The sequence below is a fragment of the Macrobrachium nipponense genome, chromosome 13, assembly GCF_015104395.2.
Source record: "Macrobrachium nipponense isolate FS-2020 chromosome 13, ASM1510439v2, whole genome shotgun sequence".
Lineage (NCBI taxonomy): Eukaryota > Metazoa > Arthropoda > Malacostraca > Decapoda > Palaemonidae > Macrobrachium > Macrobrachium nipponense.
In genome coordinates this window covers 1,532,989-1,556,594 of record NC_087206.1, presented here as the reverse complement: position 1 = coordinate 1,556,594, position 23,606 = coordinate 1,532,989, and the positions used below count along the sequence as shown (strand labels likewise).

The window sequence follows — 23,606 nt, the reverse complement described above, 5'->3', positions numbered from 1 at the left end:
AAATTTGCTCTCTCTCTCTCTCTCTCTCTCTCTCTCTCTCTCTCTCTCTCTCTCTCTCCGGTGTGCCACAAGGTACGGTGTTAGCTGCAATACTGTTTGTTATTATGATTGAAGACATAGACAGTAATGTTAAGGATTCGGTAGTGAGTAGTTTCGCTGATGACACAAGAATAAGTAGAGAAATTACTTGTGATGAAGATAGGAACGCTCTACAAAGAGACCTTAACAAAGTATATGATTGGGCAGAGGTAAATAGGATGGTATTTAACTCTGATAAATTTGAATCAATAAATTATGGAGACAGAGAAAGAAAGCTATATGCATATAGGGGACCTAATAATGAGACAATCACAAATAAGGAAGCAGTTAAAGACCTTGGTGTGATGATGAATAGGAACATGTTATGCAATGATCAAATAGCAATTCTGTTGGCAAAATGTAAAGCAAAAATGGGAATGTTGTTACGGCACTTCAAAACAAGAAAAGCTGAACACATGATTATGCTTTATAAAACATATGTTCGTAGTCCACTTGAATATTGCAATATGATATGGTACCCACACTATCAAAAGGATATTGCACAAATAGAGAGTGTACAAAGGTCCTTTACAGCTAGAATAGAAGAAGTTAAAGACCTTGACTACTGGGAAAGACTACAATCCTTAAAATTATATAGTCTAGAAAGGAGAAGAGAACGCTACATGATAATTCAGGCATGGAAACAGATAGAAGGAATAGCAGAAAACATCATGGAACTAAAAATATCAGAAAGAGCAAGCAGAGGTAGATTAATAGTGCCCATAACTATACCAGGAAAAATAAGAAAAGCACACAGGACATTAATCCACTACGCACCAGCATCGATAATGCAGCGTCTATTCAATGCGTTGCCAGCTCATCTGAGGAATATATCAGGAGTGAGCGTAGATGTGTTTAAGAATAAGCTCGACAAATATCTAAACTGCATCCCAGACCATCCAAGATTGGATGATGCAAAATATACTCTCTGGTAGATATTAGAGGTGCCTCACACTGAGGGACCTGGGGCAACCCGAACAAGATGTAAGGTCTGTAAGGTCTCTCTCTAAAATTAAAACAGCCTTTCAATATAATTGAAATTCTCCAACAATTCTTCTGATAACATTTTTATATTCACTAACTACAAATTTGCGCTCTCTCTCTCTCTCTCTCTCTCTCTAGTATAACATCTCAAATCGAGGGTGACCCAACCCAACGAGGGAGGGTGGTTGTATACATGGGCGTGCGTGGGCGTAGCGTCTTTAACTCGGTTAAAACCCAAATATTTATCAGCGCCCACATCAACTACACAACCCAGGGGAGCTTCGGTAAGTTTCTTTTTTTTCTCTCTCTCAGTTACGGGAAGAAAGCTTCGATATTTTTTTTTTTTTCAGTTACGGTAAGAAAGCTTCGATATTTTTTTCAAGTTTGGGAATAAATCTTTGATTTCATGTCCATTATGGGAGGAAAATTTAGCTATTGGAAGAAAGTTTAGATTTTTTTCTGTTGCAGGAGGAGAGGGGAAGAAGGGGAGGGGAGATGGAGAGGGAGGAGAGGGGGAGGGGGGGATAATTGGTAGACTGCAGCTGGTGGCAATTTCTTTCGCGCCGTAATTTTTTCCTCGAATATTCGTGAGAGAGAGAGAGAGAGAGAGAGAGAGAGAGAGAGAGAGAGAATTATCCACGACAGTTGACTAACAACAAAGTACAAAAGCTACGTAGAGAGAGAGAGGGGGGAGGGGGGGACGGCCAATAATCACTTTGCAAACCCTAATCTCTTGCACTTGGAAAGATCAACAAAAAAGAAAGAAACAAAAAAACTAGCGAGTGTCGTGACTGACGTGAAAATATATAAACACTTCCAAATTTCTGACACTCTTTGACATCCTATAAATGACACCCGCCTGTTGCACCTGCTTCTGCTCCCCCATCTTCTTGCTGCTGACGAAGACGAGGAGAGAGAGAAGAAAAAAACAGCTTCCCGTAAATACGAAAATTGTTGCTAATGTGCAAGGCATTTTTTCGTCACGTCAATTTATGTTCTCTCTCTCTCTCTCTCTCTCTCTCTCTCTCTCTCTCTCTCTCTCTCTCTCTCTTGTGAGCGAGAGCTAATAGTATACTAGCAACCTTATGTCCAAGCGCAGACTCGATGAACACTACAAAGTTATAGTACTAGCGACCTACTGTCCTTTCCAAAGCGCAGACCTGAAGGACACTATAAAGTTATAGTACTAGCGACCTAATGTCCTTTTCAAGCCAGACCTGAAGAACACTACAAAGTTATAGTACTAGCGACCTACTGTCCTTTCCAAAGCGCAGACCTGAAGGACACTATAAAGTTATATATAGTACTAGTAATACGATGCTCTTTCCAAACCGCAGATCTGAAGAACACTATAAAGTTATAGTGCTACTATAGCGACCTACTGTCCATTCCAAAGCGCAGACCTGAAGAACGCTATAAAGTTATAGTACTAGTAATACGATGCCCTTTCCAAAACGCAGACCTGAAGAACACTGTAAAGTTAGCTGTCGAACAAATGAGATGGCAGGACGGAGGAGGAAAAAAAATGTAATCTTTAATCACAAATGAAAATTTAGACTCGGAGAATCGTAGGCTAAAAAGCCTGGCCGTTGAAGGAAGGAGAGAAACATAAAAACACGAATACACACACACACACACACACACGGAGTCTACCAAGAAGAAGAACAGCTGGTTTCGTACGCGCGCCAAATGCATAGCTGTGGCGCCCTTAGTTTAGTAAATACAAGAGGGCAGGGCCTGGGCGCCTCCCTCTGGGAATTACCGCCTTTACTCTGACTCATGTTGTTATATCTTCGCATCTGCTTCAGGAAGCGTATAAAAGTTCAATTTGCAGAGTATATTAAATTGTTCACTGAATAAAAATAATATACTTCAAATTGTCTGCGTTTGGTTAAGACGTGTTTAACCAATAGGCCTATAAAGTCAATGGAGAAATAAAGTAAATTAAAAATTATTGCTCTGAAATTGTTTACCGAATAAAAAATATTACATATAGTATATATACGACAAAACAAAAAAGTAAATTAAAAATTATTGCTATGAAATTGTTTACCGAATAAAATATTATATATAAAAAAACAAAATAAGGAAATTAAAAAAAAATTATTGCTATGAAATTCGCTTATTTATGAAGTCACGTGCATCTACTGTGATTTTAAGCATATATATATATATATATATATATATATATATATATATATATATATATATATATAATATATATATATAAATATATATATATATATATACTATATATATATATATATATGTATATACATATACATATACATACATACAAAAAGTAAATTAAAATTTATTGCTATGACATTGTTTACCGAATAAGAAATAGATGTATGTATGTATATGTATATATATATATATATATATATATATATATATATATATATAATATATATATATATATAAAACAAAAAAATAAAAAATCATTGGTAAAAAACTGTTAACCGAATAAAATATATATATACAAAATACTAAAAAGCAAATTAAAAATTATTGTTATGAAATTGTTTACCGAAAAATATATAAACAAAAAACTAACTTATTTTTGGCTACGTACGTTTAACCACTAGACCTACATAAAGCTACTCTACAAATAAAATAACATTGAAAATTAATTATGCCTGTGCTAACATATACCAAACTTCCCTTTAACATTTCAACCATCTAATCATTTATAATCTCGACAAAGGAACACTTAAATTCCTTAAGTGTTCAACGCCAGAGTTATATATCCCCCAGACACGTGCATGAAAAAAGCAACAATTACTTCCTCCCAGTAACACAAAGTAACAGTGCGTTCCGTTTAATACGATTAACTCAATAAAAATTTTTTTTTTTTTTTTAAACTAGAGTGGGCGAACTGAACCCTATACGTTGTAAACCAAGTTTTTTATTTTTATCTTATTTTACTTTTTTGCAAGTTGGGTATTGCGTTACTTGTTACGTAATGTACACTTTTTAAAAGTATAACACTGCAGTGTATATAGTATTAAGAGAGAGAGAGAGAGAGAGAGAGAGAGAGAGAGAGAGAGAGAGAGAGAGAGAGATCTTGTCCTGGATATAACCATTATCATTATCATTACTTTTAAGTTTGCCATTTCTTTTGAAAAAAAATATTGATTATTTCGAAGCAGCAAAACAATTTACGTTATCGACAAAAATACTATATAAATAAATAAATAAATAAATAAATAAATAAATAAATAAATAAATAAATAAATATAAATAAAGTTACTTGCTTTTCTGCCTTAACAAATATCTAATGCAATATTTTCATTCCCACGACACAAAATTCGTAAAAAATTAATTCAAACAGACTTTGACTTACGATAATATTGTAAGTTAATTCTCTGCAACGCTTTTAAGATAATATTATTATTAATAATTACGAAAATATTATTAGTTAATTCCTTCCAACACTTTTACGATTATATTAAAACTTACGATAATATTAGTTAATTCCCTCCAACGCTTTTACGATATTATTATTATTATTATTATTATTATTATTATTATTATTATTATTATTATTATTATTATTATTTAAGATAATATTATAGTTAATTCCCTGAAACGCTTTTTCGATAATATTATTGTTATTAATTACGAAAATATTATTAGATAATTTCCCCCAACGCTTTTACGATAATATTATTATTAATAATACTTAATATTATTAGTTAATTCTCAGCAACGCTTTTACGTTTAAACACAGTAAATTTTATAACGGAAATGAAACTTAAACGATGAGACAAACCTCCCTTTAAAATGCTAAACAAATAAATAAATAAAAACTTTTTAAACTGACCTTTTATTTAAACAAGCTGCCCTTTCTCTGCCACAACAGAATTCGATAAGAGGTCAAGGAACAAAGTCTTCGGTCTGACAGGGAGCAGGAGACCGCACCTCCTTCCCCAACGAACTCTGAGACACAACTGAAGCTGCCAAATTCCTGCAGGAGCGTTATATCATGACCGGGAGGTGACGCCCTTGGACAATGTAATGGGGCTTTTATCAAACACCCCCCGCCCCCTTCCAACCTAAGAACATTCAACCACATTGATCGCCTTAGCTGGAATTAATTTCAGCTGAGGGTTATTGGAATTTTAAGATTTTTCCTACTAATCTACTAGGCCTATTCAGCCACATGCAACGCCATTGCTAAAGTTAAACTGACTGTCATGGATTCACCAACAGCTACGAAAATCCACCAGGAATGTTTTCTTCTTCAAAGTCTGGGTAATTTAATGTTAGAAAGTTATCTATTTTAACGGTAATGAGTAAAGTTCTACACTATAGAGTTAAGTTATTAGATACATTACTGTGAGGCAAGTTATGGAAATATCCCCAATAGGCCTAATATACGTAGGTCTATCGGGTATATTTCTGCAATTATATACCAATAGGCCTAATATAAGTATCGGGTAGCTATATTTCTGCAATTATATACCAATAGACCTAATATAAGTCTGCGGGGTAGTATATTTCTGTAATTATATACCAATAGGTCTAAGTCTATCGGGTATATTTCTGCAATTATATACCAATAAACCTAATATGTCTATTCGATATGTTTCTGCAATTATATACCAATAGGTCTAATATAAGACTATCGGGTATATTTCTGCAATTATAGACCAATAGGTCTAAGTCTATCGGGCATATTTCGGCGATTATTATATACTAATATGCCTAATATAAGTCTGTCGGGTATATTTCTGCAATTATTTACAAATAGGCCTAATATAAGTCTATCGGGTATATTTCTACAATTATACCAATAGGCCTAATACAATTCTACTGGGTATATTTCTGCAATAAAGACCAAAAGGTTTCTTCTTGATATTAAACCATAGAAAAGAGCAACGGTCTACATTTAATGCAATTACAACGTTAAAACAATATACTGAAGTCAGCCCAATTAAAGCTTACATTTGAAAAAAAAAAATGTTTTCATATAAAAATAAATTGAACTTGGGACATACCCGGTTGACGAATGGTTTCCTTTATTGGCATTATAGCACTTATCCAATAAACTTTTAAATATCATTGTTCTTCGAGTCATTAAATTCATTAGGTATAAAATATCACACTACGTGATCATTTGCTTTCATAGTTCGACAGCATTAAGAAGGAATTTCAAAACGGTATATTTGCCAATCGCTCGATTATTTTCAGTCATTCATAGCTGCTTTTTTTTTTAATACACCACTGGTGTCATTGTCACAATGAACATACCACCTAAAGTGTAGTTTTATTACTGCCGACATTTGTAGATAATGATGTTTATAACTAATCTGCCTTTAACTGTTTTCTATCCAAATGCTTCATCATCGTCGAAAATAATGGCAAAATATATTTCCCATTTGATGAACACACATGGGTCTATTTCCCTGCATTTCCGTTGTCAGTTTTTATACATGTACATTTGTAGACCTATGATTGGTTCTTGTGGTTTTCGAAAACTGATATGGTTTGCCCACCTGCATCCACTCGAGTTACAACATCCATAATTATCATAAGAACAGATGTGAAACGTCATGCTTTCCAAACATATCGACATCGTCTGTTTATCAAGAACTAATCTACTGGTCCTTCGTTCTATGCTCTTACATTTGGTATATTAGTTTTTTTTTATCCTTGAAGCTGAAGTTTCCTTCCATTAGTATTGGCACTATAATATACTCTGGGTTTTTTTCCGTCTGTCCATCCGCCTTGGTGGTCGCGCATGGTAACACTGCGTCCCGGGCTTTAAATAGTTACGCTATGAGTAAGTTTTAGGTAAATAAAAAGACATCTTGGTGTAAGTTTGCAACTGAAAAGTGTTTTAATAATTTACTGTATGCGAATTACACCGTTAATATTCGGAATAGGATATTATTTAAGGTCCGGGACGTAGAGTTATCATGCGCAAACACCGCAGGCGTATGGACAGATGGAAAACAACAGTTAGAGTTATCATTCTCTAAGCTAGTGAATGGGATGGGGTGACCTAATCAATCTTTTTTTTTTTTTCTGTTTTTATGCCTTCTATATAGTACTTTAAGTCTCACATTAGTCATGGCTAACTTATCATCTGGTCTTATAGTTTCTTTACTTGACTTCCTGTTGTTGAAGTATTTGCAACAATTTTTTTTCGTAAATACTGTACCTGAACAGGACCCTCTTTCAGATCACCAGTTAAGCCTTCGTAGGGACAAGATGCAACACGAACCTTCCTTCCTGTCTCACAGATAATTGATCAAATTCCAGAAATCTTTTGCTACGCCATTTGACAAAAGTCTGACATAAGGCTCCGAGGGCCTATGATGCTATAGCAGGTTCACTTAAGGTAAATTCTTGGGTGAGCTCTATGCTTACGAGACGTTTGTTTGGCAGCCGCTGATTGGCTGGGAGCTGCCTACCTCCCGGTACCAGCCAATCAGCGGCCGCCAAACAAACGTCTCGCAATCATAGGGCTCATCCAAGAATCTACCTTAAGTGAACCAGCTTTTTTTTTATATAGTTGTGGATTTGTTTTGATCATTCCTGATCCCTCCCCATTTCTAGTAGTGTTTCATTCATCCTCATTTTGTTTTCTTATCTTGACAACTTCATCTTGTGCTTATATCTGAATGGGGATCACGCATTGTTTAAAAACTCCTGAAATAGTTACTATCCATCTCTACAATATTTCCCAAATTTTTCCTTTTAATTTTTTCATGAAATTCAGTTGAGCATTGCACTTTATATGCTCATGCCACTTCAAACTTGTTTGAGAGAAATCTCATTGTAAGTCTCCATGAGATACTAGCATTTTTGTGTGGACATGCTTTTTTCCTTACTCTGATTATTATTAAACTTGTATCTTGTCTTTATTGGTTCATATTTGGAACATTGCTCTATTCCTCTTTTTCCACATTCACTCCATGGAAATTATTCAAAATTACTGGTTCCAGTCATTATATCTATTGTATTGGGTCAGGTGGTGAAAACTAGTTAAATGAAAAAAAGTTGGTTGCTTTGAAGGTGGACAAAAAAAACTTGACAAAAACAACCACAACGAACCGTAGTTTGTTTATATGTCGTTTTTAAGTCACATGGAACCATTGATTATTCAGCATCGGGACCAACGGCTTTATGTGACTTCCGAACCAAGTCAAGAGTGAACTTATATTACCAGAAATACAATCTTCAACACCTCAATAGAATGTCTGAGAATCGAACTTGCAGCCACCGAGGTAGCAGTTCAAGACCATACCGATCACGCCACTGAGGCGCAACAACGAACCTTAGTTATCATTTACGTTGTGCCACCTACAGCACAGTCAGGCATTTGTCCCTCACATTTAGACATCAATAAATTCACTTTATTAAGTCCTAATAATCACTGCCTCCCTTTTTTCTCATTTTATTGACTTGAGTCATAAGGTCATCCACTTCATTGGTTCCCATATCTTGGGCCCATACTGCTTGCCCTCTAATTTACCTTTTCTTCTCTCTAATTTTTGTAAATAAAAAAAATTACTATGAGAGAAAAAAGTGAAGAACGTTAAATAAAATTTCTTGACATTTCTCTCTTTCTACAAAATTCATTCTAGTAATTACTGTATACAACTAAAAATGCCTCAATTTCTTACTTACTCCGGGAACTGTGATATATCTATTAACTGCGCGAGCTACCTTGGTCTGTCAGATGTCAAAGTTACCTAAGAAGAGTGGAAAATAAATTCCTTTTAATCATTTTCACATTTATTAAATTTTGAAATTAGAAAGTTCCTTTGCATTTTAGGTCTAAACCTTACAATTTTCATGTATGGAGTTCTCAACTACCATTTCTGAACGATGTTCCTTATTAAAATACAAAACAGTTACACTTCCATATCAAAAAAATGGGGTTGTATAGTACTGTACAGTAAATCCTACTGAACACCTTCACACACAGAAATTGACATTAGGTAGCAATGACTTCAAGTGGACTGATCAAACATGCATTATGAATGACTTCAAAGTATGAATGCTGTACAATGACTGAGCAGCTGATTGATGAGGGGAACATCAGTGCAATGAGATTTACAACACAAAACACGTAAAAGTATTTATATAATGTTCACAACATCAGCACAACCATAGGTATTAAGAAGGGTTTTGCTTTGGCTTATATCTATAAACATAAATATATTAAAATCCAATACTGTATCATACTGCTACTAATTCAATTTTTTAGTATATAAGGAAAATATTATGCATAAATTTATTCATCAAGATCAACACACATTTGTATCACTTACAATAATAGCACTACTATCGGATTTCAGGACTGGGGTAGGAGGGGGGGTAATAGGCATTAACCCACAGCTGTCTTCAAAGTCTCTCGGAGGTCTAGGGTCATTCTCTTCCGCGGCAGGGTTGAAAGATCTTGACGCAGGTTGGCAAGATATCTTAGAAGGACGCAGATTTTTTGATGGAGGAGGAATGGCTTTGCAAGGCGACGATCGGTTCAGATGGGACGGTTTTGAATTTCTGGAACCTTTTGATTTTTTCTGCATAGAATGCTCCCCATACTTTACTCTTGGACTTGATGCCAACGGAGGGATATGCAAAAGAACTCTACTGTCAGCACCACTGTTCTCTCCCAAACTGCTCTGGTAATTCTTCTCACACTGTTTGCTGTGAACGAAACCCAACCCAGTTTCCTCACTGGATGTTTGGTCCCTTGCTGGAAAATTGTTGAGCAAGGTAAGGCCACTGCAGACAGGTTCTGTAAACATGGAAGACACAGATGTTGTCCCAGAGTAAGTAGGAGAAGTATAATTCATACATGAGGTAGCATAGAATGATGGGGGAGGTGGCACAGGCCATTGGGTCGGCAATGGGGCTGGCAACTGATAGCATGGCATCCCAGCCCTCCAAACATGATAGGACGGCACTATCATCCACATACTTTGGTTTGCATATCTATATGAAGACTGACTAACACTGTTCACTGGGGGAGGAGTAAAAACAGAACTTGGCCTATATGAATAATGAGAGTCATGATTCACAGGACTACACAAGCTTTGCGTGTTGCTTAGAACCGTGCTAGTTGTGCTTATTGAAGTGGCAGTAGTAGTAGTGATACAAGTGGTCACACTAGTGGAACTCATGGCATCTGCATTACAAGCCATGGTATCTTTGGTAGAGGTAATGACAACACAAGTCGGCATGGTTTTTGCGATTTCTAATGATGCCGTTAAGGGACTTATGGGAACTGTGGAGAAAGATACTATCTGTGGCTGGGCAGCTGGTGGCGAGGGTGATACCTGAGATCTTACCGCATGATTGGTTTTATAAGTATTAGACTTAGAAGTGAGATCATAAAGTGGAGATGAATTTACTGGCTTATTAAGGGATGCTAATGAAGGGATCATAATGACAGGTGATGACACATGTTGAGGAACTAGACTTCTTGGTCCTGACACCACCTCCCCAGTATAATGAGGACATGAAGAGACATGTCTGGCCGATGGAAAGACACCATAGGGAAGTCCAGGGGGTAAGGACGATGTGTTACTTGAATCTTGATAGACATGTTCTGAGTCGGGAACTTCACTACTATAGTTCTCTATACTGGGCTTAACCTCAGGGTGTACAGGTAAGAGCGTATCACAATCGTTGAAGGCCTCTCTTGAAGTTCTGATGGCAAAATTTTGGAATACCTGAGGCACATTATCAGCAATGCAATCACTCTCTTCTTTTGCATTGTGGTTGGTACTGCTGCTGTCAATAGTGTTGACTGTTGTTGCACTAGAAGACATTTTACTTGCACTATCAGAGGACACGTCTAGATCACTTGTAGCCGTATGGGATACGTGTGGGGTGCTGCATACAGCTTCTTTGTTAACCTGCAATTGAAAAGTATTACATTAGGTCTGTTAGAAAACCTTGTTTGTTTGTCACGATGAACTGCTTAAATTAGTAAACTTTTCGTAGTATCGCAAATAGATCTTACCATACAGCACCTAGCTTTCATTTTACAATTATTCTTCCTTCATTTTACAGTTTTAAACTTGCAGCTTGGCCTGAAGTTAATGGGGTATCACTTAAAAGTATAAAAAAAAAAAAAGTGGCTCCGGTCTTCCCAGGCAAATCACACTTTAGCAATAAGGTCAAATGAATAGGGACTGATAACAAAAAGTTATCTAGTACAATACAGTACTTGACTTTATATCTTCAATTCTGCTTAAACACAAGGAATCTTGGCTATGTTACTTTTACAAAATAAAAAAAATAAAAAGATCATAGTATATTGTTGCTCACTGACAATTAAGTTTCAACTAACCAATATAATCTGTTCAACTCGTGGTTTCACTTATAGATATTAATACACAGACAACTGCTAAATACCTCAGGTAGATTATTATTAGTGTCAACTGCATTACTGACGAGACTGGAGAGCGACTTCGTTTTACCATTTGCCAGTGCAGGCCTTCCATTTACAGTAAGGGGCTTTATCAACAGCAGGGAATTGCACACAGTCATATTTACATCAGACAAAGAACTAGTGCTTGTGCTGGCACTTGGTGTGATGGATAGAGATGTAGACATAGTTGTGGTGGTGGTGGTAGTGGCATTGCTGGACAAGGATGTGGAAGGAGTGGCAAGGACGTGGTGGGTGGAGACATTGGGTGTGCTTCCCACAGCTGTCGTGGTATGATCCCTCTGTGCTAAGCTGCTGGGTTCAACCAAACACTGGGAACTACACTCAGGCTGCAAGGAAACCCAAGGCACAAAGACATTAAAAGACCGAAAGTTCAGCTGATGGCAAACAATCATATAAAATTCCTACATGAAGTGCTGAATAAAACACTAGATGAGATTACCTATTATTGACAAAGGAGTTTAAACAGGTTTCACAACAATAGTCACTGATACTGAAACCACCTCGTTATTACGGAACTGAAGTTTTAGGCACCAAAACTCAAAAAATAATCTCTAGAAAAAATTCTTTACAAAATAGCTTTTCAATATAACAATAATAATTAGTTCAACACCAGCTGCGAGATTTTATGCAGAATGGGTATACTATTTGACACAGGTCCAAATTTGTTTTCATATGAAGTCATACCCAATTACTATAAGCATGTCTTAAAGAACACAATACATATTACAGAGTAAATGATAGTACTTACCTGATTATATTTGACATTTATCTTTAAGAATGTGTGCTTTTATTTCATTCCCTCATAGCCATGATAAATGAACAAGAATTAAACTACTTGCCTATAGACCTCAAGGGTTTTGTCATGAATAAAATGCATATCAATGCTTACATACTTCATACTGGGTATAATTACAGCACATAATTGACACACTGAGCTCTCCTCAATAATTGAAACCAAAATAGATTGATTGATTTGTGTGCTTACATTATCACTATAAAGGAATTTAACAACATATAATCACACTTTTATCCTCTCACATGGTTTAGCACAAGTTGTTGTTCTTAAGGGTATCAGCCTTGGGGTTGGGGGGCGATTTTTGACCAAGTTGGCTAAGTTGTGTTTTTCATAGTAGTATCTCAAAAGCTAACGGTATACTGCTCCACCAGACGTAAGATGATGCCAGTTTGAAGTATTCTACTGAGTGAAAAATGCAATTTTGCAAGTGCAGGTGGATACTGAAAATTCTGTGGCTCAAGAACTTAGTTTATTCCCAAAAAATGTGTTTTTTCTTTAAATATCTGTTGTTCCTTCTAGTGCAAGATATGTTATGTACGATATGTTTTCCCTTCTCAAAAAAAACTGGTTCTTAATTGTTGTCAACAACAACAAACACGAGTTATACTCTAGCTTAAGTAGGAAGTGTCATTATATCATCTTTTTGTGTTTATCACCTGCACCAGTGAGTTTTGAGGTGCTTTTCTTAGCTTACAAGCGTTATTTAATCATAAATATGCCTTTTAAGAAGTCTGGTCATCGATGGGAAGCAAGTTCTCGTAATATTAGCAAATACATATAGTAATGAAAGCCAAAAAAGCACCCAAATAAATCACTGGGAAAGGAGATAAACACAATAAGATACAATAATGAAATTCTCCCTAGAAAAGCTAGTGTAATAACTTGTGTTTGTAGTTGTTGACAACAGTTCAAAACCAGCTAGTCTTCATTTTACATTAGAGGGGATAATATCTCTGAAAAAATAGAAGGGACCTGATGTCAGCTAGACTTTTCAAGACACCTTTGAGCGTGACAATAAGACAAACTTTGACAGCGTTTTTCTCAAAACAGTGTTGTACATTCAAATCTCTATAACTCTGCTATTTATGAATGGATTTCAATACTTTACAAAGCATTATATTCAGTAATTATTTGGAAATAATTTCTCATGTTAATTTTTCATTTTTATTTGTGTTATTTTTTTACAAATAATTTTCATTTGTTTTTGGAGCTATATACTATTTTATTCTTTCAGAGTAAACAAAACCTAACTTGATTATTTTAGTCATGCAGTTTTCTTCTAAATTTATTATATAAACTTTGACTTAGTCTTTTAATATTTGAAAATGATTGATAAATAATGGTGGAGAGGGTTGTCAAAATTTGCAAAATAAATATATAAAAAAACAAAAAATATTAACAAAAAATACATTATTGCTCCTATTACAGAAAAATTTTGTGTACACATTTCTTATAACACTATAAATCAGCATGGTCATTTTCATTGCGATAGCTTGTTATTACCCAAACTCCACAGGCCGATACCCTTAAAATGAGAATTGAAAATGGGACAAAAGGTTGCAGGTATACTGCAGAGAAGCAACAACCATGAGATGAAATATGAAAAGTTGAAAGAAAAATGCAGCTGGAGCCAAAACTACTTTATACTAATTTTCAACACCAAAAAATCAAAATGAAAAAAAAAGGTACTCAACTAACATCTAAAGTTATCAATAGATAGAGCAAAAGGAGAAAAAGCAAGTTCAAAATCTAAGCCACGGGATAAGAAATGAAGCACAACTACCACACGCATAGAAACACCATACTGTACTCCCTTACAATGTTGGGCAAGGTAACTGCTCAATAGGTTCTGTCAGGTACAATGTAAGTCGGAGAGGCTTGTGTGTACATCCCATCACTGGAGATATAGCTGCCAGTAGCTTGCTGTGATGCAAAGTAAAAACATCTCAATGAATAAAGACACTACATTCATAGTACTACAGAACATTATAGGAAACCAAGAGATTCAAACAACAGACAAACCATGGTACTAATTATACAGGCAGTCCCCGGGTTACGAGGAGTTCGGCTACGACATTCCAAGGTTAAGGCACTTTTCAATTATATTCATCAGAAATTATTTCCAGGGTTACGACGCATGTTCCAGGGTTATGCCACCTACAACAATGATCTGGCAGAAGAAATACGGCACCAAAAATGCAAAATAATCAATATTTGAAGGTTTTTTGATGAAAAATGCAATAAAAATGCAGTTTACATAGTTTTGAATGCACCCAGAGCATTAAAAGTAGGGTTTTCTTAGGATTTTTGACCATGTTCCGGCTTACGACACGTCTCAAGAACAGAACCCCCGTCGTAACCCGGGGACTGCCTGTACTGCAATAATGAATGATAGGATATTAAGAGAATAGAGTTATAGTATCAAGCTAATATACTGATAACACTCCCCACAGAGCATTACACAACTGAGTGTGATACTAAAAGTTGACAGGTTAATGATTTCTTGAATAAGAGCGAAAAAGTTCAATTTAAAGTGAAAAGTCAATTTACTAGAAGTTTGTGTACCATAGTATACAGTATTAGCATGTCATTAAAAATGTACTTTTTTTTTACTATAAATTATTGAACACCATGATTGCTTTAATACCTATGCAAAAGGAATTTAGTAAACAATGCAATACTTCACACCTTCGAACTGTTAAGAACAAAATCTATTCTTAATGACTTACTAAAAGTATTTTGTCTATCGACACAGAGATACTGTAAAACAACTTTATTAACCACAGTAATATAAAAAATATACAAGTCCTAAAATTATTTCGCACTAATAGTAGTAATATGCTTCATTCAAAAGTCTCTACAACTACGTACAGTACTATATTGTTTTTTTTAGGCATTCTATAACAATTAGCATCTTATGGATAAGCATTAGGATCTAACATATCCATTTGATACCCCAACAATAACATACCACAGACCCAAATATCACAGCACAGCCAATAACCTGGAAATTCTCAAAAGGACCCACTGAGGTACTTCAAAGGTAAAAACTTTGGACACTGCCGACATCTACTGCAATGGCATGAACCTGAGTAAATGACCCATCGTTATTCTTGGTTAGATTGATTATGAAAATTCAATAAAGCCAAGCACTGTGACACTCTCCACCATTCCATCATTTAAGACAGTGAAAAGATGGACTTGGAGCAGTTGGGCAGCAAGCTAGAGGAAAGGGAATGGGGGGAAAAGTAAAAGACTTTGAAGTGGATGCAGCTAGGGGCCAAGGGCACATTGCGAAGAACTTTGGCAGTACCTAAGGTGCACCACGGAAAATTCACAATGGCACTAACTCCCAATAGGAAAAGCAAGGGTGGCTGCTGATACCAAAGTGCAAAGTGAAACGTCTCTCTGATATTACCGTGTCCACAATGGTATACTACAAACAATATGGAATACTTGTAACCAAAAAACTACACATACCTAAATATAAAACAAAAACCAAGAAGCAAAATACTCTGTGATGTCTTAAAATGAAGCAACTAAGGAATAGTAAAATTCTTTTCAGGGGGATATTCATTAAGGGATACGCAAAGCGCTATTTAGATGATATTTCCAAAATGCATTGTGCCCAGCTGGTCCCTCTCCGGGCAATTGGCTCCACCATTGTGTTTGCATCTATGCTACTTCTAGATCCAAATGCTTACCAAGAGGAAGCCTATATAAAAAAAAATTATTTTTAATAAGAAACTGACATCAAAGCAAGAGTAAAAGATCCCCAATCTTACCAGTGATTACTGTAACTCCAAAGGAAGCACATGAGAAATAGGAAAATATAATAAAATTACCCATTTAAACCCCACTATACACTATTCAAATATACATGTTCATAGGGATTTTTCCTGAATTTAAAATACAAAATGCCATACCAAATAAAAGTGCTTTTATTTATACTTCTGACTATGTCTAAATAAAGCTACAGTATTATATATATTACCAAACGCATCTATTCACTACAATATTACAGAAATGATAGCGTACACTGGACAACCTAACCTCCTAGAACAGTCAACACTAACCTGTGGGTACGAGGCTGGGGTGACCCACCTCCACTGTGGAGCCGCTCCCCACTGTGCCTGCATGGTTTGCTGGAAGAGAGGAAACAATAGTTTTATAGCAACATCTATCATGTAGTACCACTAACATACATTTATTACTTCAGTACTTATCTTTTCTCTGGCAAATCCCCATTAACTTGTGTATGGAATTCTGCACTCCAAATTCTTCATACGTGAGATAAAGAAAACTACGTAAGAAAGAATGATAAAATTCTCGGACAGCTGGTAAAATCTCGCAAATCATATAGGCAACAACATCCTTGAGATGTCTTCTGACAAATTACATATACTTCTAATGTACTGTGTTGTAGTTACAAAAAACAAACAATTAACGTAACATTCTTCAGCTCTGACTAAATCTCTCTCCTTTCCCAAGAATTCATCCCAAGACCCAACTACTTAAAAGTCACAATTATCTGGAATACAGATGACCCACAATTATCTGGAATACAGTCGAAACATAGTATTTGTGGGGGATAGGAAACACCAGAAAATAGTTAAAATTCAGCAAATACTTGACCACCTCTACAAATGCATATAACTGCCTATTTTAATACTTCAAGCACCAAATAACCCCTCTAAAAATGCTTATAATTGCCTATTTTAATAGTTCAAACACCCTATACAAAAATGGATATTTACTCATGAAAATAGTATGAAAATACAGTAATTAGTGGATATTGCTCTAGGCAAAAATCGGCAAATAGGTGAATTTTCCAAATAATTTGGAGATACATTCCAAGGAAAAATCCATAAATAGGTGAAGCGGGGAATACTGAACCACAAATAAGCAGGTGTCGACTGTATTCTGCCATCCCTTTCCCTTTATGAAATCTGTAGGGGTTGGCAGCCATCCCTTTCCCTTTATGAAATCTGTAGGGGTTGGCAGACAAGATATGCACATGTACCAATGGAGTTCTTTCTAGATTCAACAGCCAAAGCTTTTGCTTGTTACTCCAACCACATCACCAAGTAGCCTAGAACACAAGTAGCCTATGGCTTCAAGATGTTACAAAGAAAGCATATTCTTCAGTCTAAGAGAAGAACTTGCTCACTGAACTATCACAATAAATATGCTGCCACTTGGAAACACCCGTGAAACACACACACCCCCTTCCAAGGCCATTACTCAATACATTTTATTGCCTTTCAATGAAATTTGCATTATGTTATACTTAACAATGGACATTCTTTCCAACTACGGCCAACCTGACATCAAATGTGAAATTAAAGCTTTAGGCTGAACTAGTGTTGGTAGATTTTAGATGCATACCCAACTGAAGGGCATTCACCATCCTTAAAAACAAAAGTTAACAAAGTTAACAAATTCAGAGCAAAAATATTAAAAATAAAAGAAAAAAGGTTTTCCCAAAATTACCGTTGGTTGGTACTGGAATTGTTGTGTTGCATAATACATGGGTTGTTGATAAACTATTGTTTGATAGGCTGAGGGTGCTGGAGGTGGTGCAGCTGCTACCGCTGGGGCCTGTGTGAATTGGGGGTGATACTCGGCTGGTCCGATAACTGGAACTGAATTGCCATATGTTGTGTACGTCGCTCCGTTGCCGAAAAATACGGTTCCGCCTGCCCCAACCATGCTACTGTTGCTGTCTACTAACCGAGGAGAGTAGGTCTACAATGAAATGATAATAGGACTCAAAATTATACATCTAAATTTAACCACACATCTACCACTTACAAAAAAATATAGAGGACTTTTCCAATTCTATAACCAGCACAATATTCAACAATTAAACATGTACCTTGATGAAAACATAACGTTTCAGGACTAACCTTCATATAACCCACATCACTGACTTGCTTTTTAATTGCAGGTGCTATATTAAGTTTTCTGTCTTTAAGCATTATATTATCGGCCTGTAATGTAGAAAATACATTAAGGTTTATGAAACAAAAGACGATACAAGGAAAAGTCTTACAAAAATTGACTCGGGAATCTTCATTATGAAGTAGGAGGGTAACTAACTATATCACATACACTATTATGCAGTATGGCATTGTTAAAAACCAATAGCATTTCATTTCCAAGCAATAAATACTTCCGTATGAAAGGAAAACACAAACTACCAATACGTATGAATAAAAATGGACATGTCTTTGAATAGCAATACAATAGACAATAACTACTGATTTCAGTATGCTATGGCAAAAATATGAAGACATTTCAAACAAATGTAATCCATCAGCACAATATATTTCATTAGAGGGCAGGATAATATAAATTTTTCTTAGAATGATAGAGCAAAGATAACTTTGATTAGCCATACAAATGAATAAAGACTGTAAAAAGATCACCATTAGTTTTTCATGGTTGTAGAGAGCACAAAAGAATTTCCTGATATGTATATCTGTAGAATGAACCAAAACCTTCAAATCCTTATTTATATAAATTTTAGACAAAACTGTAAGGGTTGCTGCACATACCTCTTGTGTGAGTCTCCGAGCTTCATCTTCTGTTTCAAACGTTACAAAGCCATATCCTTTAGAGACGCCTGCTCTATCGCTAATGATCTTTGTTGCTTTGACCGCACCGTACTGCGAAAAAAGCTCCAAGAGGTCCTGTTCTGTTGTGCTGGCAGAGATGCCACCAACAAATATTCTGAAAATAAAATAATTCCTTAACACTTTTAGCTTGCTCACACAATCACCAGCAGAAAAAAATTACATATTGGAACATCATAAAAAAAAACTCTTCAGTATAGTAATTAGTGACCTGTTGTACTTGTATTTAATACAGTATAATACTGTAATTTATTACCTCAGTGAAAGAATGAATTGAACCTATATTTTGAACACTGATGGTAAAATTTCACTTTTTTTCATGCCATTTAGCAAGAAGGGTATTAAAACTTTGTTAATATAAAAAAAAGATGAAGACAAATGGTTTCAGGCACTACAAAAATGAACACAGTAGCTGTAACTAACAATATAAAAAATCATTAGGTAAGAGACATTCAAAGTTGACCTACCTATTTGGTACCAGTGTTCCATATTTAGGCGCATTGTTCCCTATACTACTTGGAGCTGGGGATGGTGACCCAGAGATTTCTGCACTATTAGGGCTAGACTGGAAATAAAAATAAGAAAAACAATGTTACAAAAGAATCCATAAACTGTATAATGAACCAAATAAAAACTTCTTTCAGTTTTCTTCTCAAGATTGAAAAAGAAACCCACAAAATCACTGTGTAACTTGTTTGCTTCCAAGTATTTACATTTAATTTTACTCCACACTCGAGTACTTTCAGGCCCTATCTGTTGCCCATTTTCAAGAGATGTGTGGTTAGGCCTTGACCCAGGCTGACAACCCAAAACCTGTTGAAAATGGGCCACAGATAGGGCCTGAAAGTACTCGAGTGTGGAGTAAAATTAAAAGTAAATACTTAGAAGTAAACAAGTTACACAGTGATTTTGTGGGTTTCTTTTTCAAACTGCATAATGTTTACACTTAATAATATATAATGTATTAACAAAAGTAAGATTTTAAACGCCGTGACCCCAATTCACTTTTGTTAATCAGCCAGTCATGATGAACTTCTGTCTTCTAACCCTTACCTACAAGTTACTTACTAGAACAGACGAAAGTTTATAAATACACATTATTCACTCTCCTCTTCCATTTAATAAGATTTTCACGCATTACATCATACAGTGACCAGCCCTATGAGAGCTGATAGTCGGCTCAGTCATCTGATTAAACTACAGGCAGTCCCTGGGATACGACGGGTTCGGCTTACGACGTTAAGGCGCTTTTCAATTATATTCATCAGAAATTATTTCCAGGGTTACGAAGCATGTTCCAGGGTTACAACGCCTACAACGCTGATCTGGCAGAAGAAAAATGACACCAAAAATGCAAAATAATCAATATTTGAAGGTTTTTTTTAATGAAAAATCCAATAAAAATGCAGTTTATATGGTTTATAATGCACCCAAAGCATTAAAAGTAAGGTTTTCATAGGATTTTTGATGATGTTCCGGTTTATGATGCGTCTCAAGAACGGAACCTCCCCCGTGACACGGGAACTGCCTGAATTTTAATATCGTTATGTACAAATTAATGTATCATACAGTATAAATAATTGTAAAAAAAAAAAATGCAAAAGAATACCTTCAAGTAATTTACTGTCACTTTATTACATGCTCAGAGAAATTTCTTTACTAATCCTGAGTTTTGTAAATGGAATGGAATATGAAATCTAGGCTAAAGGCTAAGCAATGGGGCCTATGAGGTCATTCACCACTGAAAGGGAAATTGATTGCAAGGAAGGTTTATAAGGAGTAACAGGAGAAACTCAGATTTACTATGAAACACCTGCTAGGAAAGGGTGGAAAACATAATGGAAGATAGAATGACAAGGATTGCAGCTAGGGGACGAGGGGGCACAGTAAAAGAACCTAAAGTAATGCCTACAGCGTACCATGTGAGGTGCACTGATGCCACTACCCCCCTAGAATGGTAAACGACTACTTTTTATTTACTACTTTTTATACAATACCTACTCTTGGCCTTAGCCTAACCCTACTCCCTGCATCTATCAATCAGGGTGGGTCAACTCTGGGAATATCAAATTTAGTTGTGAAAAAAAAGTTTAATAGCACCAACAAAAACAGAAAAATATGCTCAAACCTTAGAAGTTCTAAAAATATGTGATTTATGCGTGTACCCAAAAAAGTCACAAGGGAATAAATACAAAATGCAGGACACTATGGCAATGGTATAATTACTGAAAAACATCCTAACATAACCTATCACCCTAAAATTAGAGTAATTGCATTACACGGGCAAGTCTTAACTTCAGTATTTCTATATAAGCATTCCGCATCGTTCGTCCCCACAAATACGAAAGCCACCAGGAATTGCGGCGTCAAATGTATTTCGCCGTGTTTAGTAAGAGCCCCAGGGGGTTAATTACAGTCGTCCTTGTACTCACCCAACATTTCTTAATCTACCTTCAGGTTTTAAGCAAGTTTGCCAGTAGCTCAGATTGCGAGAGAATAAACTAGCCAAAAATTAACAGCAAAGAATCATTGCACCTAATGAAGAGAAATCCTACAAAACTGGTTTAATGTATATAAGCAAATCTCTATCCTCAGGGTAACAAAAACTGTGGGCACGGGATATTTCCCATTGGAGACTTAAAAGAGGCCTAGCCAATAGGCTAGGCCTCTTCTAAGTCTCCAATTCCGAATCAAAATATCCCTGTATGTTGTGATATTACACGACTTCCAAATCCTATAGACACGAGAACGTTTTTCAACACTCTCATCAGGACCTTTGGACAATCCCTTGCATGAACTACACCAAATTTTCTTGAGCTCTCAAATTTCAATGAGCAGTTACAGAAATTTTTAAAAATTCAGCATCTTTAAAAGCAAACTATTTACATAGCCTATTCACTGCTTTTCTTACTTGGGCAAATGTCCCCAAGTCAACAAGCATCAATATCTAGCTGATGCTGAGAGAGGTGATGTTACCAGACAATTTACAATTCTTTGAGTACATACATATAAAATAGTTACATATATCTGCATCCCATAGATGATATACTGTGTATTAGTGATAAAAGCTGCCCTCCAATGCTCCAAGGTCATAATCCATAAGCCTTATGACAAATAACAAAATACAAACTTTGCATTTGCACTATGAAACAACTGTTGGAAGAATGTAAAAAGTAAGATAGAAGAAAGATCTGCATATTAGGTCAGAAACTACTTTACAGGAGGGGGTACATAATGATAAAAATGATAAAAATTATATATTTCATTCCCTTGGTTACCGAGACCATTGTAATCTTATGATATCTAAGGGCATATCGAGAGGGACGAGGGTTTGCCAGACAACCATCGCATTAGGCTATAGCCCTGAGATTCTTCAGTCTCACCAATAAGAGAAAACAAGGTTAAAAATTTTTGGTAACTTTTTAAAAATGAAATTAACTGAAATACTCATGAGAAAACTATAACAGGTCAAATTTCGGTTCAGTCGTGATCACAATTTAAAAAGTCGAGCAAGAACAAACTGTATCCATTAACCTAACCTAAGGCTTCCCTACCAATTGTCGTAACCTTTTTACTCTGACAATCACATTCATCTTAGTAAGAGAATAAATATTCGTAAAAAATATTGAGAAATAAATATGATAATGTCAAAACATGCAAAAAATAAGTGTAGTACAATAGCTAACACATTTGCAGGTAATTCTAGGCAATAACTCCGCACGGACTGTAAGGAACGTTCCCACGAATACAACAGCCACTAGGGATCCGGGCATCAAATGTATTTCGCAGTGTTTAGTACTGGCCCATGGGGGTTGATTATAGTCGACCCCAAAAAATAACGGTAAATTCTTAATAAGCAACCCAAATACTATAGGAAACTGTAATTTCCAAAGAGTTATTACCTAGATTTACCAAAAAGGGTAGCAGGAACAAAGTGTATCCATTAACCTAACCTCAGACTTGTCGTAACCTTTCCACTCAGACAGTCGCATTCATTTCAGTAAGGGAATAAATATGCTTAAAATATATATATTAGAGAGAAACAAATATGTTAATGTCAAACCATGAAAACAAACACAATTGCAAACAATATATAATAATTAGGCTAAAAAATAATGCAAGAGAATATGCTAAAAAAATAAAAAAGCCAATAATCATTGGCCCTAATGAAGAGATACCCCCGAAAACTGATCCACCTGTACGAAAACCATCTCCCTGCCCTCAGGGGTAACATGAGCTGTGGGTACGGGTTTGGGCACTATAGGCTACGCCCTCTTCTAAAGCCTCCAAGTAACCCAAGTAGGCGATAGATACAAGTGATATATGATGATATATGATGCCCAAGGGAACGTTTGCCAATAATAGGTCAAAATGTTGGCGTCAAGGAGGACACTTCGAGACGCTGCCAACGTTGGCAATAATACCCTAAATATACCCTTAATGGAAGGGGGTATCGACGATTTAGAAGTGGAATCGTCATGATGCGGGTGTCATTATGAAAGCGAAAGGGGGAGAATGAAAGCCGCGGATGAAGGACATATTAAAAAAAGGCAAAAGTCAGCTGTGCGAAAGTAAGGTCCCCTCACTTTCGTAGGTATCGGATTTAACAACGTCAGTCAAGCAGTTCTTTATGCGTAAATATATCACTCTCCGCTCACCATATTTGCATTTTCCAGTCCGTTTTGAT

The 23,606-nt window shown here is 35.8% G+C and overlaps 2 protein-coding genes across 4 annotated transcripts in view; both read right to left on the bottom strand.

The window, feature by feature from the left end:
- LOC135225591 (uncharacterized) overlaps positions 1-8,763 on the bottom strand; it is a 61,766-nt gene extending 53,003 nt beyond the window's left edge. Inside the window, exon 1 of one of the 3 annotated variants that reach the window (XM_064264875.1) lies at positions 8,707-8,763. The gene's annotated coding sequence lies outside the window, so the exon portion shown is untranslated. Of the gene's footprint in view, positions 1-4,891; positions 5,032-8,706 lie in introns of those variants that run through there. The other 2 variants (XM_064264874.1, XM_064264876.1) reach the window with 2 other exon arrangements.
- A 33-nt stretch (positions 8,764-8,796) lies between these two features.
- LOC135225589 (mucin-2-like) lies at positions 8,797-23,529 on the bottom strand. The gene is made up of 8 exons (XM_064264873.1): positions 23,506-23,529; positions 19,387-19,484; positions 18,842-19,016; positions 18,191-18,274; positions 17,775-18,029; positions 16,358-16,426; positions 11,449-11,811; positions 8,797-10,946 (listed from the first exon to the last, which is right to left on the bottom strand). Exons 4-8 carry the CDS (start codon positions 18,260-18,262, stop codon positions 9,330-9,332), a joined length of 2,376 nt encoding a protein of 791 aa, XP_064120943.1. The 5' UTR covers positions 18,263-18,274; positions 18,842-19,016; positions 19,387-19,484; positions 23,506-23,529; the 3' UTR covers positions 8,797-9,329.
- Between the last annotated feature and the right edge of the window lie 77 nt (positions 23,530-23,606).